General features: G+C 36.7%; 1 protein-coding gene across 1 annotated transcript; it reads left to right on the plus strand.

Annotated features, from left to right (window-relative positions):
• Nucleotides 1-978: 978 nt before the first annotated feature.
• On the plus strand, nt 979-14298 carry CLEC2D (C-type lectin domain family 2 member D). Its single transcript, XM_041735336.1, has 6 exons — nt 979-1124; nt 2980-3093; nt 7878-8065; nt 11046-11149; nt 12711-12855; nt 13774-14298. Exons 1-6 carry the CDS (start codon nt 1064-1066, stop codon nt 13798-13800), a joined length of 639 nt encoding a protein of 212 aa, XP_041591270.1. The 5' UTR covers nt 979-1063; the 3' UTR covers nt 13801-14298.
• Nucleotides 14299-20473: the final 6175 nt, after the last annotated feature.

Raw genomic sequence — 20473 nt, forward strand, 5'->3', positions numbered from 1 at the left:
TGCTACTTTAAAGTAGTTCCTGGGGATCCCTGGGTGGCGCAGCGGTTTAGCGCCTGCCTTTGGCCCAGGGCGCGATCCTGGAGACCCGGGATCGGATCCCACGTCGGGCTCCCGGTGCATGGAGCCTGCTTCTCCCTCTGCCTGTGTTTCTGCCTTTCTCTCTCTCTCTCTCTCTCTGTGCGACTATCATAAATAAATAAATAAATAAGTAAAAATTAAAAAAAAAAATAAAGTAGTTCCTAAGTTAGAACCTTTAATCATGGAGTCTGTCAGTAACTGTGAATTTAGACATTTTAGTCCTTACTCAAGGACTAAATAAAATGAAAGTAAAAATATCATGGTGACAACAAACTGTAGTTTTATATTATCACACCATGATAATAATAGCAAAAGTATTGTTATTAGTTCTGCCATTTGTGTAGGAATTCCAAGGTAATGTGAAATTTATCAAGGCTCATTTTCTGTCCTCTTTGACAAGAAAATCATGGAGAATGCAAAAAGGATAAACCTGAAAATTTATATTTACTTTTGTAGATGGTAATACAAGTTGAGAGATACCAAGTTTATGCTGAGAACTAGAAGAGGATTTAAACAAAACAAAACAAAACAAAACACCACAAGAGAAACCTCTTTTCAAGAATTGGAGAGTTTTCAGGGTAACTAGAAGAGCAGCAAAGATTCTGGAATTTTTTTTTTAAGGAGGATGAGCTCTTGGGAATAGGTTTTAATTTGAGATTAGGATTACTGTTCTTTTACTTGCCTAAAATTCACTGCCTCCGAGGACCAACTGCCTCATTCTTACAATAATTTCTCACCTTCTTTGCATAATTCACGAGTATTCTCTATCTCACACCAAAGCTGAGCTAGCTATAATGACTTTTTTAAAAATTATTTTATCTTCTTGCCATTTGCCTAACCAAACTAGTTTCTCTTTCTTAAGCGCCTGCAAGCGAAACAAAATCTTCAGTTACACAGGAAATTGTAGCCAGAATGTGACCTTTTGTCTCACTCTGGAGCTCAAACCGCCTGCTGAGCGGTTTTTTTTGTAAAAACGGGTCTCAGAATGCATGACAGCACTGGAGTGGAGGAAAATTTTGTACCAGTTGACTTGCTGGCAACCCCAAGTAAGAAGCTGGACTGTATGTAATGAATGTGGGAACTAAGGTGGTAAGGTTATAGCAGTGATGCTATCTGGTTTCTGCACAGGAAAAATGGCTAAGTCTTTTAAAGTGTTTTCAAGGATAAGAGATGAAATGCTAGAGGATATAAATTAATTTATAATATGCGTAAAAATATGCAGATACTTAAGTGCACTTGTAACAAGTAAGGAGAGAGAACTATTAGAGAAAGATATAAAAGAATAGGGTCAGGTTAAATTTATGATTGAGAATAAAAGTGTAAAAATGTCACTGAAACACATTAATATTTTATTATTAATATATTTATAATGATTTATCAATAAGCTAATAAATAGTAAAATTAAAATATTAATTTAAAAATTAAATTATGAAATTAAAATTAGTAAATATGAATAAAAATTAATTTTACTAAGGGGTGTTAAATGACTTCAGTTATTTCTTCATTCATTTGGTATCTTGAGTATTTCTAACAGCTGCTTTAAAGTATATGTCAGATAATTCTAACATCTGTGTCATCTCAGCATTGGCTTCTTTTGATTGTCTTTTCCTATGGAAGTTGAATTTTCATGATTTTTCATATGTTTAATAATTTGGACTGTATTCTGGACATTTTAAAGTAATATTTTGTTGTGAGACTTTTGACTTTATATAAATTTTTGAAGTACTATTATGTTTTTACCTGGCAATTATTCTGGCTAGGTTTAAGAATTCTGTAGGCTTTGATTCCAAAGTCATCTCACTTGTTGGTTCACATCTTTTCCGTGTATGTGTCAACCATTGGTCAATCTGGGAAACATTAATGAAAAGCTTTCTAGTGTGGATAGAATGTTGGAGAAAAATATGCCTGTTTAGCCAAGAACACCTCTAGATGAAGCAGCTAAAAGTGTGTGTGGTAGCCAAGAGATGGAGTCAGAAGACAGTTCCAATGGTAAAATTTACAAGAGGTTTTAGATAAGTAGGGTGGTTTGAGATACAACACAAATGTAGAAAATTTTACAAAACAAATATACAGCTTAATGAATTATTCTAAGGTGAGCATCCTTGTTAAATACTATCTTTGTCAGGGGAGAACACTTGCTATCCAGCTCAGAAGCCCTCCAGGTATTCCCTTGAATCACACTAAACTGACTTTTATGAGAATCATTTTCTCACTTTATTTTTATTTATTTATTTTTTAAATATTTTAATTTATTTATTCATGAGAGACAGAGAGAGAGAGAGAGAGAGAGAGGCAGAGACACAAGCAGAGGGAGAAGCAGGCTCCACGCAGGGAGCCCGAAGTGGGACTCCATCCTGGGTCTCCAGGATCAGGCTCTGGGCCGAAGACCGCGCTAAACCGCTGAGCCACCCGGGCTGCCCTTTACTTTGATTTTTTAAAAAAAGCTTTGTAAGTCCCTTTTAATCAAAAGATTCCTCCATGATTGCTTTTTAAAATTTGTTTTTCACTCCTTTCTTTAAGATTCAAAATAATTTATTATGTAGAATTTCCAACAGTCTGAAATTTGTTGATTTTATTCCTTTTTAATTGACATGATTTTCTCTCTTGTATTTCTATTAATTTGGTCTCTGGATCTGGAAGTTAATGAGATTTGCAATTAGGTTTCAGTAGCAAAACTGTTCATGGGTTCTGTCTTAATATCAATTTTAACTTCTGTAAACAATTAAACTCCAGAGACAAAATTGTAAATTCACAAAATAACAAGCCAATTGTCCCCTCTAGTGAAAAGGAATGAAGTGGAAGTAACATTTTGATAGTTAATGCTTCTAGTAGTCTGAAGTCTGTTCTGTATTTAATGTAAACAAAACTAAAAACATGTTTTCAATATATTTTTTTCCCCAGATTACCTGTCTTCAAAAAAGCATTCTATTAACATTAACCGGAATCGAATCTTGGTTATACTCATACTCATACCTCTGATAGTTACAGTGCTTGGACTTATAACAGGTTTGTTAGGTAAGTGAATTGTAATCTTTCTTCATCTAGAGAAGTCCACTTTCCAAAAGAAGAGAGAATTTACTGATGATTTTCCTGTTCCTAATGATTTTTTTATTTCACCAATTGAGTTAAATTCTAATAAACTTATAAGTAGGTTCTAAGAACTTTTTTAGGATTTTATTTATTTATTCATGAGACACAGAGCATGAGAGAGAGAGGCAGAGACACAGGCAGAGGGAGAAGCAGCTCCACATGCAGGGAACCCGATGTGGGACTTGATCCTGGGACTCCAGGACCACGCCCTGGGCTGAGCCACCCAGGGATCCCCGGGTTCTAAGATTTTAATTGTGTAATATAGAAGTCATATTATTGCAAGCTTAATAGAATGACCAGAATCTGCAGAAGGTAGAACCTAGCTGCCAATTATATTGTGCTTTAATTTATGTTATTGCTAGGGCTTTTATTATGTATTTTTACTATATATATACATACATACGTGTATTATATATTCATATATATTTTATTTATAAACATTTATATATTTTGTATATTTATATATATACACAATTTACTCTCAAATTACATTTTCTTTTAAAATTTTTTCTTTAGATTAAGGATATATGGGTTATAATTGACATATGACATTATATTAGTTTTAGGAGTGTAATATAATTGAAATTACATTTTCAATTAAAATTACTCAAAGGTAATGTATGTAGATCTTAATGGAGGACACATCAAAATAGAGCTGTAGAAGCTGATTGTGTATGATTTATGACATTGTGTTTATGCTTAGATATTGGCCAAGAATTCAGTAATTTTTAAGCAATATATTAATGAGGATATAAACTGAGATGATATTTTAAAGAAGCGAGGAACACAAAAACATGGTGGTTATAAAATATAAACTTCTTTGACCTTTCAGTAATCCTATCACTTGTGAATAGGACTGTGGGGCTGCTATTTTCCATTATTCTCTACAATGCCATTGACTTCTGTAAGATGTCACTATCAAGCCAGGATTTCCCAAAAGGAAGGAAAAGGGTACATTGAGGAGGGACGGTCTTTTAAGGTCTAGGACAGAAAGTGGCATACAACCCGTTCACTCAAGTTTCATTTGTGAAAACTTAGTAAGAAAGCCACACAGAAATGAAAAGGAAAAAAAAAAAAGAAATGAAAAGGAATCTGGGAAATGTGATTTGCTCAGGTTCCATTAAATTATTATGGAATAAGAAGAAAACAGAAATTTAAAATCTTCGCATAATCTGCAATACAGACTATATCCTTTCAGATATTCCTTCAATGTTTCAGGCTTTGTGGGAGTGTTTATTTTTCTTTTATATTTTGAATTGTGGTAAAATATACATAACAAAAAAGTTACCACTTTATTTTTAAGTGTGCAATTCAGTGGCATTAAATACATTTCAAGTATTATCTAACCACAACCACTATTCAGTTCTCGAACTTTTTCATCATCCCAGCAGATACTCTGTACCAGATAAACAGTAGTATGTACCTATTGCCCCCTTGCCTTAGCCCTCCTAACCATCATTCTAATTTATATATTTATGAAGTCACCTTTTCCAGATACTCCTCTGAGTGGAATCATACGATGTTTCTCTTTGTATGTTTGGCTTATTTCACTTACCATAATGTTTTAAAAACTCCTCCATTTTTTAGGTTTTAGATTAGAAAAATTAGATTTTTAAAATTAGATTAAAAAATTAGATTTTTATGGCTTTTCAAGGCCAAAAGATTTTTTAAATTAGATTAAAAAATTAGATTTTTATGGCTTTTCAAGGCCAAAAAATATCCCAGTGCAAGTACAAATGATGTATTATTTATCCATTCATTGATGAACATTTATGTTGTTTCACCTTTTGGTAATATTGTGAATAATGCTGCTATGAATATTGGTGTACAGTATCTAAGTCTGGTTTCAGTTCTTTTGGGTCTATATGTAGAAGTTGAATTGCTGGGTCATATGATAATTCCATGTTCAACTTTTTGAGAAAATATCAAACTGTTTTCACAGTGGTTGTACTATTTTACATTTCCATCTGCAACACACAGTGGTTCCAGTTTTTCCACATCTTCACCAACTTTATTTTCCTTCCTTCTTTTTGTAATTGCCATCTTAGCGGGAGTGAAATTTTGTCTCCTTATGGTTTGAGTTTGCATTTCCCTAATAATTGATTAGGGAGCTTGAGTATTTTTTTGATGTCGGATTTAGCCATCTTCCTTGAAGAAATGACTATTCAAATCCTTTGCCCATTTTTAAAAATTGGGTTGTTTGTTTTTTGTTGCTTAGTGGTAAGAATTCTTTATGTATTCTGAATATTAATCCCTTATTATATATGATTTTAAAATATTTTCTCTCGTTCCGTGGGTTGCCTTTTCATGCTGTTGATGGATATCATTTGAGGCAGAGAATTTTTTTTTATTTAATATAATCTAGTTTATCTATTGGTTCTTTGTTGCCTGTGTTTTGGTTGTCATATCCATTCTTCCATTTTTTCCTGTCTTTTTCAAGATTATTTTGGATATTCAGAGACACATATGATTCCATATAAATCTTATAATAAAATTTTCTATTTTTGCAAACATTACTATTGGACTTTTTTTCCTTTACCTGCCTAGAAGAGTAAGGTTTTTGTTTTGTTTTGTTTTGTTTTTTGTATTTTTTTTATTAGAGTTTGATTTGCCCACATATAGTATAATACCCAATGCTCATCCCATCAAGTGCCCCCCTCAGTGCCCATCACCCAGTCACTCCATCCTCCCACCCACCACCCCTCCACTACTCCTCCTTATTCATTTCCCAGAGTTAGGAGTCTCTCATGTTCTGTCACCCTCTCTGATTTTTCCCACTCATTTTCTCTCCTTTCTCCTATAATCCCTTTCATATTTTTTATATTCCCCGTATGAGTGAAACCACATAATGTTTGTCCTTCTCCCATTGACTTACTTCACTCAGCATAGTACCCTCCAGTTCCATCCATGTCAAAGCAAATGTGGGTATTCGTCATTTCTAATGGCTGAGTAATATTCCATTGTATACATAGACCACATCGTCTTTATCCATTCATCTTTCGATGGACACCGAGGCTCCTTCCACAGTTTGGCTCTTGTGGACATTGCTGCTATAAACATCAGGGTGCAGGTGTCCCGGCATTTCCCTGCATCTGTATCTTTGGGGTAAATCTCCAGCAGTGCAATTGCTGGGTCGTAGGGTAGCTCTATTTTTAACCCTTTGAGGAACCTCCACACAGTTTTCCAGAGTGGCTGCACCAGTTCACATTCCCACCCTAATCCATCAAAATCCTGGAGCAGAACTCAGGCCACACACTTTTTGAACTCGGCCACAGCAACTTCTTGAAAGATACGTCTATGAAGGCAAGGGAAACAAAAGAAAAAATGAACTATTGGGACTTCATCAAGATAAAAAGCTTCTGCACAGCAGAAGAAACAGTCAACAAAACTAAAAGACAACCTACAGAATGGGAGAAGATATTTGCAAATGACATATCAGATAAAGGGCTAGTATCCAAGATCTATAAAGAACTTATTAAACTCAACACCCAAGAAACAAACAATCCAATTATGAAATGGGCAGAAGACATGAGCAGAAATTTCATCAAAGTAGGCATACACATGGCCAACAAGCACATGAGAAAATGCTCCGCATCACTTGCCATCAGGGAAACACAAACCACTGGACTTTTGATAGGGATGGCACCCAATCTGTAGATCTCTCTGGGAAGTTTTGCCATCTTAACAATGATAAGTCTAATGCATGACCATTAGATGTCTTTCCATTTATTTGTATTTTTTTAAATTTCCTTTAGTATTGTTTTATAGTTTTCAGTGTACAAGTATTTAGTTTCCTTTGTGAGGTTTATTCCTAGTTATTTTATCCTTTTTGATGCTGTAATAATGGAATTGTTTTCTTAATTTCCTTTTGCATTGTTCATCACTGATATATACAAATAGAACTGATATTTCTGGTTTGATTTTGTATCCTGCAATTTGCTAAATTTGTTTACTAGTTTTAACATGTTTTTGGTGGAATTTTTAGGGATTTCTACATATAGGATCATGTCGTTAGTGAATGGAGATAATTTTACTTCTCTCTTTCCAATCTAGGTGTCTTTTATATATCTATATCTATATTTATATCCATATATTTTTTGCTGAATTGTTCTGGCTAAAATTTCCAATAATATATTGCACAGAAGTGGTGAAAGTGGGCATCCTTGTCAGCTTCAAAATATAGAAGGTCTCACAAAATTTCCTTAGTAGAAGGAAGATCCTTAGTAGAAGGAAACTCAGGGTAAAATTATGTCTTTTGTCCTCTTGGGACTATTTAGACATGGATCTGACTATTTCATCTTAAGAAACTTTATTCAAAAAGATATCTATACCTTGCCCCTCATTTTATTTAGGAAAGTAGCTAGAGCTCTTGAACTATCTCTTCTCTGAGGCTGATAAAATCTTGCTATCGAGGTACCTAATATTTTAAGAAAAGTTTTCAAACATTGTTGAAATCCAAGTTAAACAGGTATATAGCCCAGAGTTTAAGGTATTATGAATTCTTTTTTCAATTCATCCACTAAGGCATTAGTTGACTCTCAGCTTTGACATTTGCTGTGTAATATATGCAGTGACTTTCAGGATTCTGTTCCTAATTTGAAAAATAAGGATAACACATTTAGTATTTCACATGACTATTGAAAAGTGTATTAGAAAGCACTTGGTAATATATATAGAAAAATATATCAATAAGTTGTTTTTATTTTTAGTACCTAGAAGAAAATTGCATGAGATATCATCATCAGAGTGTTTTGAAGCTGCATGCCCAGAAAGCTGGATTGGTTTCCAAAGAAAGTGTTTCTATTTTTCTGATGACATCAAAAATTGGACGTTTAGCCAGAGGTTTTGTGACTCATATGGTGCTGATCTTGTTCAGATTGAAACCCTCCTGGAACTGGTAAGAAAATAGTTCTGTCTAGAATAAAAAAATTGCCCCCTCCAATGTAGTATGTAATTCTTTGTGAGAATGTCTAAAATACAGGTTTAGGGGATCCCTGGGTGGCGCAGCGGTTTAGCACCTGCCTTTGGCCCTGGGCGCGATCCTGGAGACCAGGGATCGAATCCCACGTCGGGCTTCCGGTGCATGGAGCCTGCTTCCCCCTCTGCCTATGTCTCTGCCTCTCTCTCTCTGTGTGACTATCATAAAATAAAAATAATAAAATAATAAAATAAAATAAAATACAGGTTTAGATGCCTGCCTAGACATTGATTTTTAACATAAGGAGAGAAAACCCAGCAGATGCTACATTCTGCAGTGGGCTATCCACAGTTACCTTAACATTCATAGCAGGAAGGTGGCCAGAGAGCAGGCCCATGCTTTCTTTGACTTATGAGCAAGAATTGTGCAAATAGAATTTAAAATTAGAGAGGGAAATGTAATTTTCAATTTGTATGAAGTTAACATTGTTTCAAAATGAACCAGGCAGGAATGATCTTAGAGAAGGTGGCAGAGTAGAAAGCTCCAGGAATCTCTACCAAAACATCAATTGAATTGGCAGAAACTCTCTAACATAACTGATTTGGAACTCTGGAGTCTTGCAGCATCCAAGGGATAACTTAATGAAAGGTTAGTAAATTTCACTTATTCTCAGTGAATTTTGGCCTCCTCACTCAGTGTTCACCATTCTCTATACCTTATCATGGCTAGAAGCCATGAAGACTTCTGGCCATTTTTCTGGTAAAGCTTGCTGGAGCCAGGATGGCCAATAAGAACATTATTATTCAAATATTGTGGTTATGTGTTATTATTTTTGAGTGCTGCTTTTCATTACTGAGGGACAGATACAGAGGTGGGCTGGCATTTTTTTCTTCAACTCCTGCCAACTGAAGTGATTTCCAAAGGATTTAAATAAACAATACTTGTTTCTTTCTTCTCCTTTTGGGAGCCAGACATTTAAGAAGATCTTTGGCAGGTAACTGGATGACCATAGAAATAATAAAATAAACATTCAGTGATGACACATGGTAGGGAATACACAAAATTTTGCAAAATTATTTGGAAAAGTTACAAACAGATGGCTCCATATCTCAATAATCAAAATTCAACAATCTCTGAAGAAAAGAATTATATTTCCATAGTTAGCATAATTAAAAATTCATAATGTCCAGTTTTGAGCAAAGAATTTACAAAACATACAGAGAAATAGGAAGGCATAGCTCATTCACAGGGAGACATATCTGACAGAGAACATTCCTGAGGGAGCCAGATATTGGAAATATTAGTCAAAGATGTAAAATCTACTGTCTTAAATATATTAAATGAGCTAAAGAAAACCATAGACAGGAAAAGTAAAAGAAATCAGGAAAATGATATATCATTAAAGTGGTAGAATATCAATAAATATCAATTTCAATAAAGAGGTAGAAGTTATTAAAGGAAACGAAATAGAAATTCTGGAGCTAAAAAGTACAATAATTGAAATAAAAAACTCACTAGAGGAGTCAAAAGCCTATTTGACAGGAAGAAGAAAGGATCAGCAAACTTGAAGATAAGACAATGGACAGTATCCTGTTTGGGAATAGATTCATGATTCCACTTTCAATATGGATAAAACAATCAGAGAGTAGAACAATGAGGAAATAGAAATCTTGAACAATTCTAGAAACCAATTAAACCTAAAGACATTCAGAATGCTCCTCCCAACAACAGAATACATATTCTTCTCAAGTGCAAATGGAACATTTTTCAGTATAAAACATATGATAGGCCACAAAAAAAGTTAATATATTTGAAAAGATTGAAATCATATAAAGCTCCTTTTACAATCACAATGTAATGAAACCAAAAATCCACAACAGAAGGAAAATTGGAAAATTCACAAATATGTAGAAATTAATTCACTATTAAACATCCAGTGAACAAGGAAGAAATCACAAAAGAAAATAGAAAATACTTTGAGACAAATAAAATAAAAACATAACATGCCAAGTTTATGATATATGGTAGAAGAAATACTAAGAGGGAAATTTATAGCTGTAAATGCATACCTCAAAGAAAAAAAGAGAAGTGGGCAGCCCGGATGGCTCAGCGATTAGTGCTGCCTTCCGCCCAGGGCATTATCCTGGAGACCCGGGGTCGAGTCCCACGTCAGGCTCCCTGCATGGTGCCTGCTTCTCCCTTTGCCTGTGTCTCTGCCTCTCTCTGCCTCTCTCTCTCTGTCTCTGTGTCTCTCATGAATAAATAAAATCTTTAAAAAAAAAGAGAGAGAAGTATCTAAAATCAATATCCCAACTGTATACCTCAAGGTAAAACAAAAACCAATATCATCTTTACGACTTTAAAAGAGTAAAAATTTCCCTAAGATGTCACTAAATCCACTAATCATAAAGGAAAATCATACATTTAATTATACTGAAATTAATACTTGCCATCAGAAAAAGATGCTCTAAGTGTAGACCAAGAAATGTGGCATGGAAAACTAGTCTGTAGTGCTGGTGTGAGTATAATTTGTTACAATAACATCATAAAAGAGTTTGGTGTCATTTGGTAAAATTGACAATAAGCATTCACTGTGTCCTAATAATTTATTCCAGGACAAGTGCCAAGAATGTCAGAACAGCATTTATAACAACTTCAAACTTGAAATAAGACTAGTGGAAACTGATCATAGAATAGAGGAACAGGTTGTGGAATAGAGTGTAAAGTGGCATTATGCTGAATTGAAAGTAAACAAGTTATCAACAATTTCTCTGTTTTAATATTTATGTGTGATGTTACTATTAGTACATCTATTCTCTATGTGTTATTAAACAATACAAAATTAAAAAGAAGAAAACTATGAGAGTTAAGAATATAGTAGAGAAGCAACACTACTTCTGGGAGAGGCCAGATAATGACAGGTTAATGCATATAATCTTTTTTTTTTCTTTTCTGAAAGAATTTCCTATTGAGGTATAAAGGCCCCTATGACCACTGGATTGGGCTCAGCAGAGATTTAGGCCAACCATGGAAATGGGTAAATGGCACTGAATGGCCCAACTGGTAAGTTCTGAAAAATATGATAGCAGTATTTGTATTTGAATTTCCTCTTTGCATGAAACCAAATGAGTTCTTCATTTATATGCTCTAAACGTTTTTATTTTAAGATTAGTTATGATGGAATCAAGTGAAAAGTTGTAAGTTTCAGAGGTTTTGCAAGCTCCCCCAACCAAATATAAAATCTATCATATGTGGCATAGTAGAATGGTAAACTTGACTCCAGCCTCATCTGTGTAATTTGCCAACTCTTTCACTTTGAAAAAACTACATACTATCTTTAAGACTGTTGCTTACCTCTACAACAAAATTAATTGTACTTGCTCGATTGCTCTCACAGGGTTGATATGAGAACTAGAGATTTTGATGTATATGACTGTACTGTTTAAATGTTAAAATCTTTTATAAATGCAAGTTAAATTACTATATTAAACCATAACTGCATCAATCCTCAGCCATTTTCATAGAGATGAGTGATGGTAATGGCATCTATTATTTGTAAGATCATAATCATAATGTCTAGGACAAGTACAGTTTGGCATTGTCAAATTCAATCCCATTCATATACCTATTGGATTTTTATATTACTGGAAGAGTTCTGGATAATGCTGAAAGACTTGGATTTAGACAATTTCAATAAATGTTTTCTTATCCGAGGACACGAGGAGGTTTTGAAATGTTGCTTTACGAGGTTATGAAAAATAATCAGCTTTGGAAATATCACTTTATTTGCTGCAAAGGGCCAGTGGTAGTTTTGATCTTACCTACTAGCTTTTTTTTTTATCTTGGACAGACACTAAGTTTTAGGAATTAGAACTTATATTTATACAGTGTTGTATGTGTAGTGCCTAGCACGTTGTGGATACTTGGTAAATATTTAGGATTAACTTTTACTTCGTCCTTTCTAATACTGAAATAGTAATGTTTACATTATCTAATTCTCTAAATGTTTAAAGGAGCAAGTATATTGTTAACTATTCAGTTGGAAATTGTTCATCACAATAGAGGTGAAAAGTATATTTATTACGTGCTAGCATGTTTTAAGCATAGGCAAAGCATGTCACACTATAGCAATTTCAAACAGTACAGAGGAAAAACTTAGAGTCTAAATTCTGACCCAGCTGTCTGTGTCAGGCCATTTAAATCCTGATAAATAGTACAGGAGAAAATCAGGGCCTAACAACAACAACAACAAGAACAAACAACAATAAAATTACCTGTAACATAGGAACATTTCTTTTCTGTGCTCTTTCCCAAAGTGAAGAAAGTGTGAATAGCATGTGTCCTGTATTTTCATCAATTTAGATATGAATCCTAGTTTTACTTGTTATAGAATCTTAGAAAAATCTGTTGTTTTTTTATTTTTATTACTTTTTTATAAAAAATGATATATATCTCAGAAGGTAAGTTTAAATTTTAAAGAGATGGTATGTGTAATGAATTTTTTTGTAATGAATTTTATATTTAGAAGCTGATTTAATGTTAATTTCTTTATATTTTTATCTTTATCCTCTCTGCTTTTGAAGAGATATCTGGTGGCAAACTGATTCTGCTTCTTCCATTGCAGTTTTCCTATCAGAGGAGGTGGAGAGTGTGCCTATTTGAATGACAAAGGTGCCAGTAGCGCTAGGCACTACACGGAGAGGAAGTGGATTTGTTCCAAACCAGACATATATGCCCAGATGAAGAGGCAAACTCTATCTGATCTTCAGGTAGTCATTGGGATGTATCACTAAATGTATTTATACAATCTAGTTTGACCCACTTTATTGCAAATTGCAAGATTTCATTTTCTTATGGCTGAATAATATTCTAAAAATTCAATTTTTAAAAAAGATTGTATTTATTTATTCATGAGAAACACTGAGAGAGAAAGAGAGAGAGAGGCAGAGGAAGAAGTAGCTCCATGCAGGTTGCCTGTCTGTGGGGCTCAATCCCAGGACTCCAGGATCACACCTGGGCTAAAGGCAGGCAGCATGGCCCATTTCAAAAGTTCATGGTTAAGATTGCTTTGGCTATTTGGGGTCTTTTGTGGTTCCCTACAAATTTTGGATTGCTTGTTCTATCTCCATGAAAAATTCTGGTGGCATTTTTGATAAGGATTGCATTAAATGTGTAGATTGCTTGGGTAGTATAGACATTTTAGCCATTTTTGTTTTTCCCATCCATGAGCATGGAATGGTTTTCCATTTCTTAGTGTCTTCCTCAATTTCTTTCATAAGTGTTCTATAGTTTTCAGAGCAGAGATATTTTATATCTTTGGTTAGGTTTATTCCTAGGTATCTATAACATCAAGCTGATACATGAAGTGTGATATTTTGCACCTTCAAAAAGTTTAGAAGAAGAGAATTTCTAATACCCAAAACTAGTATTGAGAGACTAAAAAAACTGATGAATGTAAAATTGTACTATAATATGTAAGAAATACCAGAAATAGTAACCTCTGGGGAAGAAAATTGTACTATAAAATTGTACTACAATATGAAAGAAATACCAAAAAATACCAAAAACACAAAAAATACCAAACTCTGGGGAAGAAAAAAAATCACAGTTGGGAAAAGGTTTCACTTTTTTTATAGTACTGTATTGATGATCTTTTTTTAAAATTTTTAAAAATTTATTTATGATAGTCACACAGAAAGAGGCAGAAGACATAGGCAGAGGGAGAAGGAGGCTCCATGCACCGGGAGCCCAACGTGGGACTCGATCCCTGGTCTCCAGGATCACGCCCCAGGCCAAAGGCAAGCGCTAAACCGCTGCACCACCCAGGGATCCCTGTATTGATGATCTTCTTACAACATGGAAGGAACCTAAGTGTCCATCAATCCATGAAGGGTAATGATGATGTAGTATATGTTTCCATATTGTTGTAAATAGAACGATTCATTCTTTTTTATGACTCATGTATACCACATATAAAACAAAACATTAATAATTATCAAAAATATATTAACACATATTAAGAATACAATTTTAGTTAACTAATAAAACTAAAAATAAAATTTTCTTTTTTTTAATAAATTAATTTTTTTATTGGTCTTCAATTTACCAACATATAGAATAACACCCAGTTATTCTATTAACACCCATATAGTTAACACCCAGTTAGCTCATCCCGTCAAGTGCCCCCCTCAGTGCCCATCACCCATTCACCCCAACCCCCCGCCGCCCTCCCCTTCCACCACCCCTAGTTCGTTTCCCCGATTTAGGAGTCTTTTTCTTCTCCCTTCTCTTATATTCCCTTTCACGGTTATTTGTATTCCCCAAATGAATGAGAACATACACTGTTTGTCCTTCTCCAATTGACTTACTTCACTCAGCATAATACCCTCCAGTTCCATCCATGTTGAAGCAAATGGTGGGTATTTGTCGTTTCTAATGGCTGAGTAATATTCCATTGTATACATAAACCACATCTTCTTTATCCATTCATCTTTCGATGGACACTGAGGCTCCTTCCACAGTTTGGCTATTGTGGACATTGCTGCTAGAAACATCGGGGTGCAGGTGTCACGGCATTTCATTGCATCTGAATCTTTGGGGTAAATCCCCAACAGTGCAATTGCTGGGTCGTAGGGCAGGTCTATTTTTAACTCTTTGAGGAACCTCCACACAGTTTTCCAGAGTGGCTGCACCAGTTCACATTCCCACCAACAGTGTAAGAGGGTTCCCTTTTCTCTGCAACCTCTCCAACATTTGTTGTTTCCTGCCTTGTTAATTTTCCCCATTCTCACTGGTGTGAGGTGGTATCTCATTGTGGTTTTGATTTGTATTTCCCTGATGGCAAGTGATGCAGAGCATTTTCTCATGTGCGTGTTGGCCATGTCTATGTCTTCCTCTGTGAGGTTTCTCTTCATGTCTTTTGCTCACTTCATGATTGGATTGTTTGTTTCTTTGCTGTTGAGTTTAAGAAGTTCTTTATAGATCTTGGAAACTAGCCCTTTATCTGATATGTCATTTGCAAATATCTTCTCCCATTCTGTAGGTTGTCTTTTAGTTTTGTTGACTGTATCCTTTGCTGTGCAAAAGCTTCTTATCTTGATGAAGTCCCAATAGTTCATTTTTGCTTTTGTTTCTTTTGCCTTCGTGGATGTATCTTGCAAGAAGTTACTGTGGCCGAGTTCAAAAAGGGTGTTGCCTGTGTTCTCCTCTAGAATTTTGATGGAATCTTGTCTCACATTTAGATCTTTCATCCATTTTGAGTTTATCTTTGTGTATGGTGAAAGAGAGTGGTCCAGTTTCATTCTTCTGCATGTGGATGTCCAATTTTCCCAGCACCATTTATTGAAGAGACTGTCTTTCTTCCAATGGATGGTCTTTCCTCCTTTATCGAATATCGAATATTAGCACCATTTATTGAAGAGACTGTCTTTCTTCCAATGGATAGTCTTTCCTCCTTTATCGAATATTAGTTGACCATTATTAGTTGAGGGTCCACTTCTGGGTTCTCCATTCTGTTCCATTGATCTATGTGTCTGTTTTTGTGCCAGTACCACAGTGTCTTGATGACCACAGCTTTGTAGTATAACCTGAAATCTGGCATTGTGATGCCCCCAGCTATGGTTTTCTTTTTTAAAATTCCACTGGCTATTTGAAGTCTTCTCTGATTCCACACAAATATTAAAATAATTTGTTCCAACTCTCTGAAGAAAGTCCATGGTATTTTGATAGGGATTGCATTAAACGTGTAAATTGCCCTGGGTAACATGGACATTTTCACAATATTAATTCTGCCAATCCATGAGCATGGAATATTTTTCCATCTCTTTGTGTCTTCCCTAATTTCTTTCAGAAGTGTTCTATAGTTTTTAGGGTATAGATCCTTTACCTCTGGTTAGGTTTATTCCTAGGTATCTTATGCTTTTGGATGCAATTGTAAATGGGACTGACTCCTTAATTTCTCTTTCTTCAGTCTCATTGTTAGTGTATAGAAATGCCGTTGATTTCTGGGCATTGATTTTGTATCCTGCCATGGTACCAAATTGCTGTATGAGTTCTAGCAATCTTGGGGTGGAGGCTTTTGAGTTTTCTATGTAGAGTATCATGTCATCGGCAAAGAGGGAGAGTTTGACTTCTTCTTGGCCAATATGAACGCACTTAATGTCTTTTTGTTGTCTGATTGCTGAGGCGAGGACTTCCAATACTATGTTGAATAGCAGTGGTGAGGGTGGACATCCCTGTCTTGTTCCTGATCTTAGGGGAAAGGCTCCCAGTGCTTCCCCATTGAGAATGATATTTGCTGTGGGCTTTTCATAGATGGCTTTTAAGATGTCGAGGAAAGTTCCCTCTATCCCTACCCTCTGAAGAGTTTTGATCAGGAATGGATGCTGTATTTTGTCAAATGCTTTCTCTGCATCTAATGAGAGGATCATATGGTTCTTAGTTTTTCTTTTGCTGATATGATGAATCACATTGATTGTTTTACGAGTGTTGAACCCGCCTTGTGTCCCGGGGATAAATCCTACTTGGTAATGGTGAATAATTTTCTTAATGTGCTGTTGGATCCTATTGGCTAGTATCTTGTTGAGAATTTTTGCATCCATGTTCATCAGGGATATTGGTCTGTAATTCTCCTTTTTGGTGGGGTCTTTGTCTGGTTTTGGAATTAAGGTGATGCTGGCCTCATAGAACGAATTTGGAAGTACTCCATCTCTTTGTATCTTTCCAAACAGCTTTAGTAGATTAGGTATGATTTCTTCTTTAAACGTTTGATAGAATTCCCCTGGGAAGCCATCTGGCCCTGGACTCCTGTGTCTTGGTAGGTTTTTGATGACTGCTTCAATTTCCTCCCTGCTTATTGGCCTGTTCACGTTTTCTATTTCTTCCTGTTCCAGTTTTGGTAGTTTGTGGCTTTCCAGAAATGCATCCATTTCTTCTAGATTGCCTAATTTATTGGCGTATAGCTGTTCATAATATGTTTTTAAAATGTTTGTATTTCCTTGGTGTTGGTAGTGATGTCTCCTTTCTCATTCATGATTTTATTTTTATTTATTTTTTCATTCATGATTTTATTAATTTGAGTCTTCTCTCTCTTCTTTTTAATAAGGTTGGCTAATGGTTTATCTATCTTATTAATTCTTTCAAAGAACCAACTTCTGGTTCTGTTGATCTGTTCCACAGTTCTTCTGGTCTCAATTTCGTTGAGTTCTGCTCAAATTTTAATTAACTCTCTTCTTCTGCTGGGCGTAGGGTCCATCTGCTGTTTTTTTCTAGCTCCTTTTTGTGCAAGGTGAGCTTTTGAATTTGAGTTCTTTCCAGTTTTTGAATGGATGCTTGTATTGCGATGTATTTCCCCCTTAGGACTGCTTTTGTTGCATCCCAAAGATTTTGAACGATTTTATCTTCATTCTCATTAGTTTCCATGAATCTTTTTAATTCTTCCCTAATTTCCTGATTGATCTTTTCATCTTTTAGCAGGATGGTCCTTAACTTCCACGTGTTTGAGGTCCTTCCAAACTTCTTGTTGTGATTTAATTCTAATTTCAAGGCATTATGGTCTGAGAATATGCAGGGGACGATCACAGTCTTTTGGTATCAGTTGAGATCCGATTTGTGACCCAGCATGTGGTCTATTCTGGAGAAAGTTCCATGTGCACTTGAGAAGAATGTGTATTCAGTTGAGTTTGGATGTAAAGTTCTGTAAATATCTGTGAAATCCATCTGGTCCAGTGTATCATTTAAAGGTCTCATTTCTTTGGAGATGTTGTGCTTAGAAGACCTATTGAGTGTAGAAAGAGCTAGATTGAAGTCACCGAGTATAAGTGTATTATTATCTAAGTAGTTCTTCAGTTTGGTTATTAATTGGTTTAAATATTTGGCAGCTCCTACATTCGGGGCGTATATATTGAGGATTGTTAAGTCCTCTTGTTGGATAGATCCTTTAAGTATGAGATAGTGTCCCTCTTCATCTCTCACGACAGTCTTCGGGGTAAATTTTAGTTTATCTGATATAAGGATGGCTACCCCTGCTTTCTTTTGGGGACCATTTGAATGGTAAATGGTTCTCCAACCTTTTATTTTCAGGTTGTAGGTGTCCTTCTGTCTAAGATGAGTTTCTTGAAGACAGCAAATAGATGGGTCCTGCTTTTTTATCCAGTCTGAAACCCTGCGCCTTTTGATGGGGTCATTAAGCCCATTCACATTCAGAGTTACTATTGACAGATATGAATTTAGTGTCATCATCATATCTATCCAGTCCTTGTTTTTGTGGATTGTTCCACTGAACTTCTTCTTAAAGGTGAATTTTAAGAGTCTCCCTTAAAATTTCTTGCAGAGCTGGTTTGGAGGTCACATATTCTTTCAGTTCCTGCCTGTCTTGGAAGCTCTTTATCTCTCCTTCCATTTTGAATGAGAGCTTTGCTGGATAAAGTATTCTTGGTTGCATGTTCTTCTCATTTAGGACCCTGAATATATCCTGCCAGCTCTTCCTAGCCTGCCCGGTCTCTGTGGAGAGGTCTGCTGTTACCCTAATACTCCTCCCCATAAAAGTCAGGGATGTCTTGTCTCTTGCTGCTTTAAGGATCTTCTCTTTATCTTTGGAATTTGCAAGCTTCACTATTAAATGTCGAAGTGTTGAACGGTTTTTATTGATTTTAGGGGGGGATCTCTCTATTTCCTGGATCTGAATGCCTGTTTCCCTTCCCAGATTAGGAAAGTTTTCAGCTAGGATTTGTTCAAATACATATTCTGGCCCTCTGGCCCTTTCGGCGCCCTCGGGAACCCCATTTAAAGGTAGGTTTTTCTTCCTCAGGCTGTCGTTTATTTCCCTTAATCTGTCCTCATGGTCTTTCAATTGTCTGTCTCTTTTTTCCTCAGTTTCCCTCTTTGCCATCAACTTGTCTTCTATGTCACTCACTCTTTCTTCCACCTGGTTATCCCTCATCGTTAGGACTTCTAGTTTGGATTGCATCTCATTCAATTGATTTTTAATTTCTGCCTGATTGGATCTAAATTCTGCAGTCATGAAGTCTCTTGAGTCCTTTATGCTTTTTTCTAGAGCCACCAGTAGCTGTATAATAGTGCTTCTGAATTGGCTTTCTGACATTGAATTGTAATCCAGATTTTGTAACTCTGTGGGAGAGAGGACTGTTTCTGATTCTTTCTTTTGAGGTGAGGTTTTCCTTCTAGTCATTTTGTTCTGTGTACAGTGGCCAAAACTTCCCCTGGAACTGGTCCGTCTACCTGGTCTTCTGGGAGGAGGGGCTTGTTGTGCTGATTTTCAGGTGTTAGCACTTGGGGGAGCTGCTCTGCCCCCTGCCTGGTGCAGGGCTCAGTGGGGGTTGTTTACCCCGTGAGGCCCCAGGAGGAACAGCCCCAGTGGCGGAGCCAGCTCTGCAGCCCTGGATTCAGCCCCCGCAGTAACTCTGGGGCTCTCCGTCTGCAGGGCCTAGAGGCTCCGGGGCGGGGCCGCTGATCTGCTCAGCTCGGGGCAGGAGCGTCCTCGCTGTCCAGGGCCCTCCCGGCCTCTGCCTGACCCGGGGGAGGCCGGATCCTGGGCTGTGTCCCGGCGCCCTGTGCTCCGGGGCCTGCGCTGGTGGATTCACGCTCCCGCCCCGCAGCCCCCTCCGCGGAGCCGCCGCCCGAGCCCCTCCGAGCTGCTCCGGGTCCCGCCGTGCGCGCTGCAGCCCTTAGGGAGCTCGGCGCACTCTCCTGGGGCGCAGGTGCCTGTTAGTGTCCCCAGGAGCCCGAGGGCATCCCCGCCCTCCTGGGTCCTGCTCTAACTCCCTGCGAGCCCCTTTCCGCCCCGGAAGGTCGGTGCAGCTCCTGCTCCTCCGGGACGGGGCTCTCCTGTCCTGGGGTCACTCGCCCCGGCCTCAGCCCGGCTCCTCGCGGGGCCCCTCCCCCTTGGAGGCCTTTTGTTTCTTTATTTCTTTTTCTCTGTCTTCCTACCTTGATAGAAGCGAAAATTTTGTAATTTACAACAATTTAGATGGGTCTGGAGAATATCATGCTAAGTGAAATAAATCAGAGAAAGACAAATACAGTATGATTTCAAGTTTTTATGGAATTTTACAATTATGTGGGGCATCTAAAAAACAAAACAAAGGGACAAACAAAACAGAAACCAACTCATGAATACAGGGAGCAATCTGGTTATTGCCAGAGGGGAAGGGATAGGGAGATGGGTGAAATACGGTGAAGTCATTTAAAAGGCATACAAACATCCATCCAATTATTAGCAAGACATGGGGATACAATATACAGCATAGGGATACAGTTCCTATTTGACAACTTTGTATATTTACAGATGGTATCTAGATTTATCATAGTGCTCATTTCATAATGTATTTCAACATCACTATGTTGTCCACTTGAAGCTAATATTATATT

This window comes from Vulpes lagopus, chromosome 21 (assembly GCF_018345385.1).
Source record: "Vulpes lagopus strain Blue_001 chromosome 21, ASM1834538v1, whole genome shotgun sequence".
NCBI classification, from domain to species: Eukaryota; Metazoa; Chordata; class Mammalia; order Carnivora; family Canidae; genus Vulpes; species Vulpes lagopus.